Genomic DNA, 16,847 nt, shown 5'->3' on the forward strand with positions numbered 1-16,847 from the left:
TAGTATATGCAGCAACTTCTGTCTACTTCTGCATGTTTTGCTACTGTACATTCATGAAGAAGAATGAGAGCTGAGAATTAGATGCATGTGAAGGTTATTGATTGAGGGCTGCAGTACAGTGAGATTAGGCTTAAGCTGCTTGGCAGGGAGCCAGAGCCTGGTTAGAGAATGAGGAGGCTGGGACCCCCAAGCAGAGAGAAGAGTGAACCAAGGGACAGCTGCACTGGTGGCGGATACATGGAGGAGTCGATGGGGATATGTAAGATGGGGATATATCTATGCATTCCATACGGGGGGGGGGCAGGAATGAAAGTGACATGGCTGTCGGCAACTCCCCTGAACCTCAGTTAAGAACGTCCATTTCGTAACTCCCCCTTTTGTTCAGTAAAGCAGTGCAAGTAGCAGATGATTATGGTGCCCAGCCACTTCACACTATCCAGCTGCTGCTTCAGTTTTCTTTTGTGGCCTAGAGAGTAGACAGAAGTGTATCTACTCTGTACCGCCACTCCTCCAGAAAGAGCTTTGGCGTCTTCGTTTTTGTCCCTCAGAAAGACAATCCCTATTATTTTATCTCCGGGTAATCACTCCAGATCCCTGAGAGGCTCTGAAGCTTTTTTCCACGTTTTAAGCATCTGTTAATTGTATTAATCTGTATGGTACCAGACAATGCAGTCACTGGACTATTCCTAGGGTTTACACACGGCGACAATTGAATTAGTCTCAATGGAAACAGCTTCTTTCTGTTCAAATGAGCTTAACACCCACTCCTATTTTATTTCTTACTCCCCTATGACTGCTCTGCCTCTAGAGAGGTTTCTCTGCAATGATTTGTCACATTAGTATTTTTAGTTTGAGCTCAATTGCAAAAAATAATGTCAGGTCAAACACAGTTCCCAACAGAACAGCAGGAGACGTTCTGCTATTTTTTCCCCTCTGCACTTGAAATAGGACTGTGCAACTCCTTTGCTAGACTTTTAGAAAATGCTTCTGAACAAAGTAACCTTGTTCCTCAGGTGCACTGATATGATTTTGTTTGGGACGTTATGTAAAAATATCACAGTAGTTTCAATATATATATAATACAAAATATCTTAAACAAATTTGTGTTCATCATACTTCGCATAAAGAAAACTTAACAACATTCAATTCTCCCATTATTACATTAAATACATATTGAAAGTGATTAAAAACATGTATGTTTTAGACAGCATTCATCATTTAGGTTAAGCTGCATTAATATTCTTCAGAACATCTCAATGTCTTCAGCTAAAGCAGATGATTTTTTCAAGATTCTCCTTCTCAATTCTTCCGGAGCATCTCCAGTAATCTTAGTGATTCAACCTTACAGGCTGAAGCAGAAATGATTTGAAAGTAATTGCAGTTGTATTCCAGTTCACATTATGCAAAGTGAAAACATTTTCTGATTACCATGCTTCACTGAGGCCATTCTGGGATCACTGTAAAATGATTGTCCGCGTCTGGCAGAAACTGTGACATTTCTCTGAGGTTTTAAATTGTGATTACATTTTAAGCAGGTTGATACATTTGAGTCCAATCAATGCAAATAAACCATAAGCATCAAACAATTCAGGGTGATTTAATACATAGATACAATTTAATTTGTATTTGAAGACTTAAAAGTTAGGACATGTGCTACAAAGATACATAAATAATATACAGTAATATAGAGATATTTACATTAAATTACTGACAACCAGCCCGCGTAGTGTATGTGGATTGTTGAAGATTCTACACAGAAGCAGACGCTGATGTTGGAAAACCTATTTTTTTCCACAGGTTAAATGTGGGTGATATAGAAAAAGTCTTTTCTAAAATTTTTTAAGCTGTGCCATGATAAAATGTCGTGTTCTATATAATTATACTCATACATTTACATTGTATTGCATAATTCTGTCTTTGAGCATAATACTTAAAGATTACAAAACAACTTCCATTTAAGTCTCAGCACCACAGAGATATTTGGTTTATGTTCCTTTACAATTCAGTAGGTAACATGGTCATTAAGGAGATTCATGCCCAGAAAGGAACATCATTTTTTATTTCCAAATTATGCAGCTATAACATAATCTTCTCAATCTCTTGCAATTGACAGTGGGATGTTCTTTGATGGAAACCACACGTACATGATCGAGCCAGGAGAGAACAACGACTCAGCTGTAAGTTTTCCTTTACTTGTAGTTCGATTCTGTGTCTTTTGGATCTGTTGGGATTCTGTTTAGTAAATGTTGCAGCTTGAAATATTTCAGGAAGTGTTTGCTGCTCAACATACTGTCCTTCGAGCCAGTCCTCTTACAAGAAAGATCTACAGAAATATGTCCTTGACTGATTAATTATAGTAAGGAGTGAAGGAAAAGATCACAAAAGCATCTTTCTTTCTGAGTGTCTACAGAGTGGATACTTGATGAATAATAAAGAGACAGTAGTAAGTAACAGTCTTGTCCTGATGCTCTGCTATTCTGCGGGGCTTTGTCTCAGATATACTGTAATGAATGCTGTAATTACAACACATTTTTTTATTATTCTAATGACTTCATTTAAAAAGAACTGTCATAAATTCAGGTAGCATCAGTTCAATCTCAAACGTTGTCATCTTGAATCTTCTATGCTAACATATTTTTATAGGATTCATGTGAAGTATGACAAAAGGGGACAATGAATTAATATCCAAACATCACTTAATATCTTTAGACATTGTCCCTTTGTGTTTCCATTTCAATTAAATATTTCTTCAAACAGTTTTTTTTTTCATATCAGGGAGAGAGAGAGAGAGAGAGAACAATGCAGTGTTTTAAGATAAGTCATAGAGTCTGGTATACATTTTAAATTAATAGGGAAACTGGCCTAGAGTGGGTCATCTGTAAAGATTGTGTCTATAAGGTGTTCTAACCTCACAAAAGTTTTATTTTCATATTAAATGAATGAATTTAACATTTTTTTTGTAAAAAAAAAGCAGGACAGAAGAGCATGATTTAAGTCCTACAGGGTTCTGTACTGGGACCACGTGTGCCTCTTAATTGCTGTGAAGGATGTGGAGCTGACTATGCTGCAGATTATAATTAAACCAGGGAATGGGGGAGAGAACATTGTAGAACTATGAAAATTCAGGCAGATGAATTGCTTGACAGTAAACAAATACTTATTGTAAATGGGTGTGTTACAGCAATGTTTAGCATTATGATGTGAAAAAAGTTGTACATAAATGGGTAGTAAGAGATTTTGACCCGGAATTGTCTGTCATTGTACCACTACTGATTCAAGAGGTGCAACTGCAGTGCAAGGGTTGCTTTAAACACTAATTCATTACAGTTACAAATTACTTACTGTATAATAAAATTCGCAAGATTGAAAGTCATCTGTTACAGAGATCTACATGATAGTTTCTATGAAAAGTATTACATTACAAAAGCGTTTAAAAGAATTTCCCTCATGTTGGTGTTAATTTTAAAACAGTAAACACACACGTCACTTATAACAGTGTAGAACTGTATTTTAAGGGCGTACAGACATTTCCATAAAATGAAGGGCGTGTTTATTTTAATATTTAAAAAATTAAAGGAGATGTATCTTATTAGACTTGCTAAGAAATGGCTGAAGGATCTTCAAAATCCTATAAAGATTCCAAAATGTAAGCTAATATTTCATATTTAATTCAGGAGAACACAAATGTTTAAATGAAAGCATGGTAAAAATAGACAATGTTAAGCTTTTTCACACAAACCGAGGTTATTTCGAGAACATTTTTAATATGTTCATAAGTAATATTTAATAATCTCACATTATTGGATGTTAAATACATTATTTACAAATCAGTGCAAAGCTGTACTGTATCTGCATTAACTGTATTGTAGGATTTGCAGGAGAGGTCAAGATTTCATTTTTAAACATCTTACTGATGTCAGCTTTAAGAACAGATACAGTACAAACAAGAGAAGGCCACCCAGACATAAAAATGACATAAAAATCAAACTGCATTTTTATTCTGCATAGAAAAACAGCTGCTTGTAGCTGCAACTAATGAGCTTTGTTTATGTGCACAATATTTTTTGCACCAAAGTACGCCTGCCTCAGTAAGATTCGGACAAACTTTGCTTTAACTTGTTCAGTTTACTTCCGTGTATGCACATTAAGTTACTGTGAACGTGCTATAGCGCTTTCTGGTGGATATGCAGTAGGTAGGGCTGGATTAGGAGGAATGGGGTCCTTTAGGTGAAGATTTGTGAGTCTTGTACATCTATATTAATAAAAAGCCATGAACTCATCAAAAATGACCTTGGCTATAGACAGAAATATACCGATGCACAATAAAACAGCAGTCTACAGTATGTTTTACACCTGTAGCTTATTTGGGACAAAATATTTACATTTTAAATAGTGAGCAGATACAATAGCTTTGTGGATTGTTTGGGTATTATTATGTTCTCCATAGGAGAAGAAAACACAGAGTTTAAGTCATAAGATTTTACAGAATCACCAGCTGCTTAGTTTGCTGTTTGGATTAACATTGCCAAAGCAACGTGATTAAGGATGTGTACAAATAACCATTCAAAGAGACATCAGGTAATTGCAGTTGTACTGTACATTACAAAGTAATATCCTTTTGTAATAATTTAGAAAGTTGGAGAATTCTCCTGAAGCAATTTGAGTAAAGTATCTTGCTCAAAGGCTCAGGAGCCAAGTCTCACCTGGGATTTCACCACACAACCTTCCTATTATGAGTCCAAACCCTAACCACTACTCCGCATTTTAATTATCTCAGAAACCACGAATGACACCTCCATGCCCTGCCTGAGTAATGAAGATTGGTCGCTATCGACATGATTGAAGGCAGCCTGTATCCGTGACAGAAACTGCCCAGGGAATGGGATATTCTGCTTCCATAGGCAGCAGACCAGCCCAGAGAAAAAAACAAAAGACTGGCTCACATTGGACAGGTCACATACTAGAAATCAGAAGGTCATCCCACTGAACAGATGGTCATGTCCATGCGTTACACTTCTGAAGTTTTATTTTTTAAAGGAAGGTCCGAATCAAATCTGTTGAAAATCAAACAAAACCTTTGTGGATCCTTCCTCAAGTTTGCCTGGATGTTAACCTAGCGCCGGACAAGGGAACATTATTCACTGTGAATAATACCTTGTTTCATCAGATTGTTCATGTGTTGCAAAAGGAACACAACCAAGGACTTTTATGTTCAAAACTCAGTTTTTCAGTTTTTTCCTCACAGAAACTGAGCATAATGTGTGTATAGAAAAGCAATTCCATACCCCAGAGCTGATCATTGCACTCCTGTCTTGAAGATCTCTCTGAACAGTACGTCATTGGCCAAGGTTAAATCTCCTTTTTAATTAACTTGAGAACAAGACACAGAATTGTTGTTTTATCGCACAGAACTCTGCACTTGCAAAATATAAACTTTGTGACATTTTTTCTCACACCACTGATAGAAAGTAATTTTTGGACCACTGGCTTGAGACTTCATATGTTAATTAAAGAAAATGGTTTAAAGAGTCATCTGTTCACATGGGTCATATTATTTTATTAAATGTGCAGTATTATAAGCTAAATCCATTAAGATATCTTGTAAGAACTTGGATTAAGCCAGGGACTATTTCAAAACACAAAGACGACAGAGACTTTATTAACATTAACCTGTGTACAGCCGAAATGTATCCTTGGCTCAATTTTGATATAGAGTATTTAAGTACATTTGGGGATATTGTTTAAAATATCACATTAACCTCTAGTACAGTATATATGCTACTAGACAAAAAAGCAATGAGTGTACTGCATGTCTTAAAAATCAATTTGTGACCTACATGTATTTCATTTTAGAATACTTCACAGTGAGACTCATTTAGTTCAGCTACTGTAGAATTGTGACCACAAATCATAGGAATGGTATGTTAATATCTGGGCTGTCAGAACTTACCGATGATTGAGTTGAAAAGGCCAAAGTGACAGAAGGCTACCTCTGGTTAATTCCCATTATTCCCATCCTTTGTTTGGATATGGAACGGTTTAATTATTCAACGCAAATTCAAGCCCTAAAAAATGGGATTTAAGATTTGCTCAGACATAAGTTTTGTAAAATGATCTGTTTTATAAATGGGTAAGATAAAGGTTTATTTTTAAATATCAGATGATACTTAATAGGCACAATTCTACATGTAGTGTAACAACAAAACCTCACAGAACAATATGTGCTCTGATTACTGTATTTTGAATTAATTAAAATGTAACTTGTACTTCACATAAACCATACTGGCACGCCCTGTGTCTCTTATATTTATAGGGTGAATCAAGGTTTTAAACATTGGAAGACTGGGTCTGTGCTCTGACTTTTGAGATTGTTGATAGAGATGTAAAAGACTTGGCTCCCCGCTTGAAGGGTCTTACTGTGCTAGTTTCAGAAGAGGTCCTGTAAACACTGATCACATATTGAACTCCCAACTACTAGTGACATACAATAGTATAAATTCACATCAGGACACTACATTTCAGAAAGACACAGTATTAGACATTAGCAAGGCAGCACAATACTTCTGTCTTATTAGTATTATGAAAAGTCTAAAATATATATATATACATCACATTTGCAATTTATATTCAAATAATTATTCTTTACCAGTTAATTAAAAAAGTTTATTTTTGATATCTTAATTAAAATGTTGACTGGGATTAGGCAGACCATTTAAGGTGGAGAGGACCATTTCAATGCAGTAGGAGTCTGGTTGCTGAGGTGCTATGAAAGCATGAATATGTGTTACTGCCTGTAGACTTTCTAACGGGTGATTCACTGCAGTATTTTAAATTCCAGCTTAGGAAATGTCCAGACAGGATGCAAACAGTACACATGATTCAGCCTGGGATATCTGCACCACAAGTGTGCATTTTGAGCTTAAGGTAGCTGACAAATCAGGTGTAATGCCAGCACCCCCGAGCCTTTTCAAAACATGGCTGCTAACATTGCCCATTTCAGCAATTGTGAATGACAAAACCCACTAATGTTATATTAATGCATTTTAACTGACTAATTTAAGGTTAAAGAATGATCTATGTACTGTACTTTTTTGGTGACTTGAGATTTGATTAAGTATTTTATACTTCATTATACTATACTATGAAGTATAAAACAAAGGTTCAGGAGGAGGGCAAGCTCTGACCTCGCCCACGTGCACCTACAGTATATACAGTATAAATATCACAGTTCTTGCTAACTTGCTTGCATGACCCTCCTACCAAACCATCCTAGCCCTAGAAGCAGCCTTATCCTTCATTTGTCCTTATATTCATCACGCACCTCAGCCAGATGAGTTAACCTAATAAAGCTAATAAAGTTCATCTAATACAGGAATTCAAATCACGTCTCTTTTTCACCTACACGTTTGACCAAACTACTGGATTATCGCTGTTGACGTTCAGTATAATAATATAGGCCCTGTTCATTGTTACTGTAAGTAATATTAACAATATTTCTGTTTCAGGCAAATTATGTTGCATTTTTAATCACTTTATTTTACCAAGTAGGATGGTGATTCTAGTATATCATCAGATGGAGGGATAGATGTTGAAACATCACACATTTCCATTTTCCACATTATGCTAGATATGCAAAAAATAAAGAGTGCTATATAAAAAAAAACAATTATTGTAGTAAAAGAAAATGGATATAAGGAACTTTTATAGAATATTGCAAATATTTTATAACGAGAAACTCCTCATCTGTGTTGCTCTCTAGGTTTGTTTTTGCTGCACAGACCAGACTTTTCAAAATTCCAGTTACTGCAACAGTTCCTGTTTAAATGTTTCCTACAAACGCCTATCTTACAATTTCTTCAGTAACTGTCCGTTTTGCAGTGTGCATACAGTATGTTACCTTTTCAGTTGTCTATTTTTTGTTGTGAGCTATACAGTAACTTACATTACAAATTGCTACTTTCTGCCTAAGACTGGAAGAGATATTGTGCATCCTTTTGGATTTGTAATACAGTAGTTATATTTTTGTTTTCATGAAACATGAGTGTAGCCAGGAACAAAAAAAAAACAGTAAGCATTAAATGTGTAGTGTTAAATGCCTCTGGTTGTATTTTCTAACACAAAAAAAGTAAAGTTCGGCTGACTGAGAGAAAATATTTTATTCAAATTTTATTTACAGTCTACTGATGAATCAGCAGATTTTTTTGTGAATATGGTAAGAGATTGCATTCTAATAAAATGAATTTTCCAAAGACATAAAAGTGGAAAAAAAGTGACTCTGCTCAGGACAGGTGGGTAACAGTCTTGGTAACAAAATGAAAGTCAATACAGCCAAACTCAACTGCAGTCTTGTGAGTCATATGGTAATCCTGGTAAATGAAAGGGTCTGATAATCTTTTGTGTGGGTTGAAATGTTAACTTCATGGTAGACATTTTTATGACTAAATTTAAGCACTAGGAAGAAATATGTAACATTACATGGCTGTACCAATTGTATAAATGCAAGACCTTCTCTCACAGAAATTCAGGGATGGGATATTAATGGGAAGAACCAAGTATTGAAATAAAAAAGATTTTAGTCTTGCTTATTTCAAAGAAGGTCATGTGCTTATTTTAGGACAGTCACACTTTCCCCTTGACAGAGAATATCTTAGAATAATCTTTTCATTATGAGTGTCCTGACCGTTTTTTACAGATACAGCCAGATGAACAACAACTCTCTCACACGATAATAGCCAAATAGATTTTTATAGTCTATTAAATAGTTCTGTAGCACAGTCTGCAGTGTGGACTCTTCAATGCAAGAGATACTACGTTTAAACCAAGTTAGCTGTGATAAGCAGTGACTACACTCCTGCTTGGAAGAAATTCTAAACATATTATTGTGTTATTTGTAATTTAATCATGGATATTTCTTTCTATCCCATATAACAAAAATAATTAAAACGTTTAACCCCGGTTCTAAATATTTCTTCTATGGATTTATCAGTGCCACCTGCTTGCAATTTATAATCACTAAAGCATTCACTGTTTTAGGTAGGATTTCAGTCTGTATGCTGTAAGGTTCGAAGATAGCAGAACAGTCAGGCTACTGTGAAACCGTCCTGCCTCTCCTGTTTTATATTCATAAGCCTGCGGTGTTTCCATGATACTATCCCACTGCACGCATTTTGCAGAGGGGTCTTTCATCCCAAGCCATCTGAACTACTGCCAAGTGTGGCCTTAATGGGGTTTATAATCTCTTATGAAAATAAACCCATATTCCCTTCCTCATATTGGTATCTGCTTTAAAAAATGAAAAAAAAGTCAAGCACATCCATCAGTATAGAAAGCAATGCTGGAGGTCTAGAAATTATCGACTTCAAAGACTTGGAAATATCATAAACGAGATCTAATCTAATGTTTCGTCTACAGTATTTGCTTACACTTGAGGGAGACCATATTATTTACCAAGAGGTAATAGATTAAAGGATTCAAAGAGCCACTGTGTAAGAATTGCATCCATAATAATAATAATTTAAAATGGAGCATTTTCTTAACGTACTGGTACCTAGGTGTTTAGTCACTTAAGGCTACAAACCTAGCAATACATGATGCTTCTACTTGAGACCTTATATTTTTAAACAAGTGCATCAGCAGCAGCACATAAACCCTCCCATGTTTGCCTGTGAGTTAGTAGATAGAACACAGCGGTTTCATGAAAGTCAACATGAAGAAAGCATCTGACTTTGGGAGTGGGAAGTACATTGTTTGAAATGACAATCACTTCTTCCTGTGTCTGACTTCCCCTTTAAAATCTTTGAAGCAGATTGTTTTTTTTTCTGCTTTGTATGAATTTCTTGTCCATCATGAATTCTGACTTAACACTGTGTGAATGATAAAAATAGCTACATGCAGTTTGCTGTTATAAAGCTTTGAGTGCATAATGTAAAAGCCAGTCTTTTCATGCTTCTGTTTGCAAGTTGTTAGTAACCCACAAATGAGCTTTTATACCATAGATACACCCGTTCTGGTTTGAACTGCCAACACCAACTTAATTACAATTATACTGAACAAGCTAAGAATCAACTGGAATAGGACAGAATGAGTTTATGAATGATTTGACAGAAAAGGTTAATCCATTATCAGAAAATGTGCTTTCCTGCGTTTATTCCTGTTAAGGGTCGTAGCAAGAAAGCCTGTTCCATAAGCATAGGGTGACTGACTGTGATATTTCTCACATCCCTCCTCCAATCATCAGGAAAGCTGTACAAGATAAGTGATGCTGCCCAAATGCTCTTGAAAGTAAAGTGTTTTGTAACATTCAAAACACAACTCAGTTCAGAACTATTCTGTCAAGTTTATTCATGATTCTTTACCAGGACTCCCATTATGAACAAATTAATTACAGCTCCAATTACAACCAAATTGCCATTTTTTAAAGTCAAATTTGTTAATTGCACTACTTTTAAAAATGTGTATTATACTAGGAACTTTATTTCACTTTAATAGTTTGAGACAGAAAGCATTTACTTTGTAACAAAAGTCAAATTTTAATAAAAATGCAAATCATGCAGAATGGTACACTGTCCTGAAAAGAAGTAATACAATTCAAATTCATATGCACAACATCATGTTTACCATCTCTCTATGTATCTTCTGTCACAGAATTTGTGGTTCTCTAATTAATTAGAGCCTATCGCAGAACATTGAAGGGTCTTAGCAGTGATATTCCCAACCAGAAATGCTGCTTTGCCAAAAGGAAAGAAAACAGATGAGTCTATCAGCCTTATCAGTGCATTTCTGTAGGATGCTTACCTCCCTGCGAGACTGCACAGCACACTCAAGTAAAACTCCAGGGGTCCATTTGACAATACAGCAGTAACAAAATCATATTTGATCAAAAGAATAATAAATGAAGCACAGAGGCAACATCAATAAATTCCACAAAGAATGAACATGTATTATATAGTATAGTTTATGGCCACTTCAATATCTAAAAATACACTACTCCTCAAAATGGAGTCGAATTAAAGAATAAATGCCAACGAAAGAGTTTCAGTCCTGACTTTGCATTCTCTTAAGACAAAAATGCAATACCTCGAATTCAGAGCTTAATAATCATATCATCAATGTCACACATCTTAGTTGCCAGTGTGGTAAAAGAAAATCTAAATTGCAAACACAAAGCCAGAATAATTATTCAGTGACTAATGTCTGATGTAAGAAAACACAAGACAGGCTTTTGTTTTACCTTCCATGTGTGTATTTTATGACGCTGGGCTTTATCATTAGGGATATTTTATTCATTTTGCTGGACATGAAACAAATAAGAACAATACATGTTTAAGAATATTTTAACAAAGCACAAAATCATTTTAATTTCAGAGCACTGTACAAAAACATGAGTACAAAACCATTCCACTGATGCTGCTCTTGAGAGTGACTTTGTAACAGATAATGTGCATCTGCACTGGTATTTTGTTTTTCATTTACTTCTATTAAACATGTAGCATAAAAACGAAAGTTCACAGAGACACAAAAATGAACTTAGAATGTTCTACCTACTGGTTCTATGGATGTTTAATTAGGTTTTTAAATCCATTTGCAAATAATTGTACAATGTCAAAAGTCTGGTTTCAGGCATCAGACACCAAGAAATAACAGCCTACTAAACTCTATACAACTACAGTGTACAAAATACTGTATCTGAAAAACTGCTAAGAAGTACTCCAGCAGACTCAAATCGGCAAATACTGCTCAAAACAGCCTCCAAGATGTAGAAGGCACAGAAATGAAAGTTTCTCCAACACAAACCCTGTACATTTCAGTTTTTAAGAAACTGGTCTCCTTTTTCTGCGATGCACGTTCACAGTCTTTTATGATTTGGAGATGTTTCTTGTATGTATTATACAGCACAGGAGACAGCTCACACTGGAGTGGGAATCATGGGGCCCACTGCTTCAGTGTGTGTGCAGCTGGGCTGAATCCATGCGGTGCTTTGTCTTGCTCTTGGCAGGAAGTTCAATCATTTTATTCCCATATGGCACAGAAAATAGTTAACGTGCAAGTTCTGGATCAGCAGAAAGACAGCAGCGGTAGGGATCCTTCAATAAGCCTGCCCATGTAGCGGGATATCGATTTCAATGGTTGACAACCTGGAACGGGTGGAGTACCGATAGTCCGGAGACCCGTAACTCTGAGATGTATAACTCTGGGGGGCATAAGCTTGAGAGGCACAAACTTCAGAGCCATAACCGTCAGGAGCAGAGATTTGAGACATATAAGTATGAGGGCCCATTCCTTGTGGAACAGAAGTTTGAGAGACATAGGCCTGAGGGTTAGAAACTTGAGATCCATAGCTCTGAGGGACACAGGCTTGAGGAGGGTAAACTGGAGAAGAGTAGCTGTTGGAGGGGGGTGAGTGAGGAGGGTAGGCATGAACGGCAGCAGGCTGGGAATACAGCGGCAGCCAAAAGGGAGAAGGCAGCGTTTTGCACAAACAGTACCACAGAAACAAAAGACAGGCTGCCAGAAGCAGACCGCCTGAACTGCCTATTGCCACATACGCTGCAAAGTCGGTGGAAAATATATGGTCGAACTTCTTGTTTAGATTGGAAGTGTAAAATATGAACCAGACCGAAGGGGCCATACCAATGCCCCCCGACAAGAAGTAAAATATACCGGCCACTAGATGGCACCCTGCACTGTTGACAAGGCACTTGGTGAGGGGAACGTCGGGGACATCAGAGCAGCATGCCGTCTTACACATTCCCGTTAAGCCCAGGAACAGTGAAAGGGAGGAAAAGAAAATGCTGATGGGAAGGGCGAACTGAAGAACTCTGAGGTCCAGCTGGTCTACTCTGGAGTACCATTCCGAGTCAAATATTAAACAGTTCGTACTGCCCTCCAAGCGGACACACTTCGCCCAGAGCCCATCGTAGACTGTGACGTTCTTGGCGTTTTTGTTGAAGGTGGTTAGCGCGGTCACCCTCCACTGTGGAATGAGGGTAGCTATCACGAGCCCTCCCACTGAAAACAGGGCAATTACGAATGCGAAAACAGTAGTTGCGTGTATATCCCGGCAAGTCATGTTAGCGGAAATTTTCACTCCGAAGCCCTGGAAGCGGAATAAGGAGAGATCAATGAAATTCAAAATAAAAACAATTCAAAGCTGCAGTCTCTTTTAATTTGATACTACTACTGTGCAAAACGCACAGTATTAAGAAACAAAATATGCATAGTGTGTTAATAACTATACATATTGTTGTTTTTTTAATGAAATGTTGCAACTTTTAGCCAAGCAATGTCTTTCTTTACGTTATCGTTTTTTTCGGTTGACTTTTTTTTGTAAATTCTTAATAATATAATAATAATATTCTTTATTATCACCATCGTGACATCTTTAAGGGTCTTAAACTGTAAAAAGGGAGTATCCGGTGGTTTCAATAGTTTGTACCTTAAGAGAATTACGAGAATGTAATCACACTTTTACGACCGTCACAATTAGCCACACCATCATGGCTGTTCACCTAATGGAGAGGAAACCGGAGTGTACATAGTATACATCTTCTCTATAGGCTGCATCACTGAGGAAACGAATGCCCCCAGAACTGTGATGAATCTTATAATCGTCTTCGACTCCTTGTAAATCCTTGGCAAAATGTGCTAACATCAGACAATGCGAAGAACACAAATGTACAATAATGCGGGGCTTGTTCTTCTTCCCTCGAACTTCCTCCTGTTAAAATATACTGCCATACAATACCTGTTGATCTGCATTTTTTTAATCGCTGAAATTCAGACTCCGCAACGACTCACTCCAGAGAGCTACGCAGTTCACAATGCCCAAAGAAATTTACAGACCTTTAATCGGCAACCTTGACGAGAGCTGTTACTAGCCGTGTCTCACATGGAACTGCATTTTCCAGTAAAATGTAACCACAACCTTTCGGGTCCAGAGTCTCGGCGTTTCCTGTTAGTCCAAGCTTCCGCAAAATCTCCTCTCCCTGCGTGGCCTGGGAAAACAGTCACGTCACTCGGCGCGGCCTCAGATCCCATTGTGTGCGGAGTTACAATGTAGCTCAGTGTTCAGCCTCCGCACAAAGTAACCTGCCTCTCGACTCTTTCTCTCCGTGCACAGACACAAACACCAGCTGAAGTGCGCGCAAGAACCTGCAATTGTTAATTATACAGTATATCGATACATGTGGGGGCAGAGTTAAAATTTTATATTCATTGTCTGAAAAAAAAATAGACTAGAAGCGTTTCTAATGAAAACGGGACTAGTCTCAAGAAATGCGGCATTCTGTAAATGGAGCTTTAAACGGAGCTCAGTTACAGTACGTTTTCGCTTGTGTTTTTTTTTTTAAAAGGAATGGTATATAGTTCAACGACACAGATTTTGCTGAAGCACAATCACTACTGTACTATTATTCCGAAACAAAAATATCCGTCGTGATGATCATTTACTGTGCTGTACGTTGGACGTTGAATTAAAAAAATCCACCTTTGTTTTATTCAGGCGAGGATAAAAAGCAGCCACAACGCAAGCCTTAAATGATATTCTCAATTGTATGTCATTACCAAACGCAATTAGGTTTTCAATATCTATAATAGCAGCCGTCAAATAGAAGCTGTGAAATATCCTGTACCAAATCCTACTTAAAGTCCACCACATTAAATGATTAATAAAATACGAAATATAAGAAAACTCGTCTGAATGCATTCTCCTCGTCCTTTCCATTCATGTTTTAATATATAGAAATAATATAATAATTCACCTAATAATGTTCATCTGTAGATTGTATTCCCTTTCTTGGGTCTCGGTGACCCCTACCTGCTGTGAAGAGAACTACATCCTGAGCTAGCAATAGCCAATCCCGGTTGATATATGCTAATGACACCTGTCTGGCAAAACAAAACCCCAGTTTTGACAACTCGGAGCAGGTCTGAACACACGGCCACTCAAAACAAACCCACACCCAACCAGACTGTTCCACCTCCACAATGCAACAGCTACAAACCCAACTCTCAGATGGAGAATCAGAAACATCAGCACCATCCTTTTTCAACATACCTTGGAGGGACCCTAGCCAGGACTCTCTCATTCTGGGATTACTTAAAGACAACAGCATCCCGGGTCGAAACAGGGAACAATCTGATCTCCAAACTTGCTGGAAGATTATGGGACGCTGCCACCACCACCACCACCACAGTCTGGACCTGAGCCTTTGCACTGTCTTTCTCACCAGCAGAATACTGTGCCTCTGTCTAGTCAAGATCATCACATACTCACAGAGCAGACACCCAGCTGACTGCCAGCACCCCACTCCCCAGGCTCCCTGCCCTAGCAAACTTCACTCCTCCACACACCCACCGACTCGCAGTCACCCACAAAAATGCTCAAAAAGGTCCAGAACGCTCCGTATCTGCTGCTGCATGAGGATACATTTAATCCAATGAGGATATGTCTGCCTTTAAGAAAGCCCATCTGGAAAAACCCTCTTCAGTAAGACTGAAGACTGGGAAGAGTGAAGAATGGGGATCGCTGGACTCAACAAACAAGCCCCTTCTCACATGCCCCACTCAACAACCTCTGGGTTTTCACCTTCCAAGAAAAGAGTGGCTCAGTCTGAACCATGTTAGGATCTCTATAGATGGAGGATCAGGGCCGCCTTCTGTGTTCCAGCGGGATGGGGCAAATTGTGCAACACAACCTCAAGGACTGTCCAATCCACTAGACACCCTCAACACAGCCAGACCAGAAGCTGTCTCTTGTCTCAGGGACTTCACTAAATAAAACAATACATTTTGCCATTTGTATGACAGTGTGATCAACAGACTATTATCCTGTTTTTTGTAACGATATAGATATGAAAGCACATTGGCATGATGGTTAGCTTGTCTGCCTCACTGTTACTAGGTTTGATTCTGGCTTGGTTTGCTTTCTCTGTAGAGTTTGCATGTTGTCTCCCACATTCTTAACACAGTCCAAAGACATGGTGTGTCCTACCTGACAGCCAGGCTAGAATCTGGTTAGACTCTGGCTCACCATGTTCTTGTCCCATCTGAATGTGGAAGGATGGAATGATGTATACAAAGGGAAAGAGGATGCATAACCACAGGGTTAATATTCAGGACAAAAATGTTTGTAAAAATGTAGGGCGTAGCAGGCAACAGGGTCCCGAAAAATAAATACATATTCACTCACGGATGTCAAGGTTGTTTGACAGGTTAGAGGCTAGATTCTGCTATAAAGTGAATGAAAGAATCCAAACAGTCTTTTTCTTTCAATGGTATTGACCAGGAATCTCAGTGTTTCACTTTTAAAAGAAAAGTGTACATTTCTACAAAGCTTCTTTTTTCACAGAACCTTATGACCTATTGCTATGATCGCACTCTGGTTTCCAGATCATTTTGCTGTCTTTTTTGGCCTTGATCATTCTGTAACTAAATTTCAGTGTGGAGCAGGTATTGGTGAATTTAAATCTTTGTTTGTTTGTTTTGTATTTTTAGGATGACTTGCATATGATTTACAAATCGGTGGGGCTGGAGGCACCAGTTGATTATTACTCCTCAGGTATGTCTGCTGCTAAAATCCTTATTTCCTGAATCTCATTAATATCTGCAAAGCTGCATTTAGTATGTACTTTTACATGAGATAAGGAAATGAAATTCAGTATTTAATTAGAATATAAGGGCGTCACTGCTTAGTTGTGATTGATATGAATTCTAAAATGGTAAAAAGATTTCAGACATGTAGGAGTGCCATGAAGACTACTCTGTCAAAGTCAGGCAAAAGGAATTAAATCCAACACTTGTGTTAATGTGTTTATGTTGGTTAGAGGAAACCTGAGGAACACTTAACT

The 16,847-nt window shown here is 37.7% G+C and overlaps 2 protein-coding genes across 5 annotated transcripts in view; one reads left to right on the forward strand and one right to left on the reverse strand.

The window, feature by feature from the left end:
- adam22 (ADAM metallopeptidase domain 22) overlaps positions 1–16,847 on the forward strand; it is an 85,467-nt gene that overhangs the window by 29,165 nt on the left and 39,455 nt on the right. For all 3 annotated transcript variants that reach the window (XM_088600639.1, XM_088600641.1, XM_088600640.1), the window contains exons 6-7: positions 2,114–2,177; positions 16,495–16,558. In XM_088600639.1, the coding sequence (XP_088456765.1) occupies positions 2,114–2,177; positions 16,495–16,558 (128 nt within the window). The remainder of the gene's footprint in view (positions 1–2,113; positions 2,178–16,494; positions 16,559–16,847) is intronic.
- cldn12 (claudin 12) lies at positions 11,261–14,082 on the reverse strand. Of its 2 annotated transcripts, none has more exons than XM_088600646.1 (2): positions 13,745–14,082; positions 11,261–13,096 (listed from the first exon to the last, which is right to left on the reverse strand). In XM_088600646.1, the coding sequence occupies exon 2, from the start codon at positions 13,067–13,069 to the stop codon at positions 12,086–12,088; it is 984 nt and encodes a 327-aa protein (XP_088456772.1). In that variant the 5' UTR covers positions 13,070–13,096; positions 13,745–14,082; the 3' UTR covers positions 11,261–12,085. The 2 variants fall into 2 exon arrangements, with proteins under 2 accessions (XP_088456772.1, XP_088456771.1); XM_088600645.1 differs by having other exon boundaries at positions 13,843–14,078.

This window comes from Lepisosteus platostomus, chromosome 12 (assembly GCF_059453375.1).
Source record: "Lepisosteus platostomus isolate fLepPlt1 chromosome 12, fLepPlt1.hap1, whole genome shotgun sequence".
Lineage (NCBI taxonomy): Eukaryota > Metazoa > Chordata > Actinopteri > Semionotiformes > Lepisosteidae > Lepisosteus > Lepisosteus platostomus.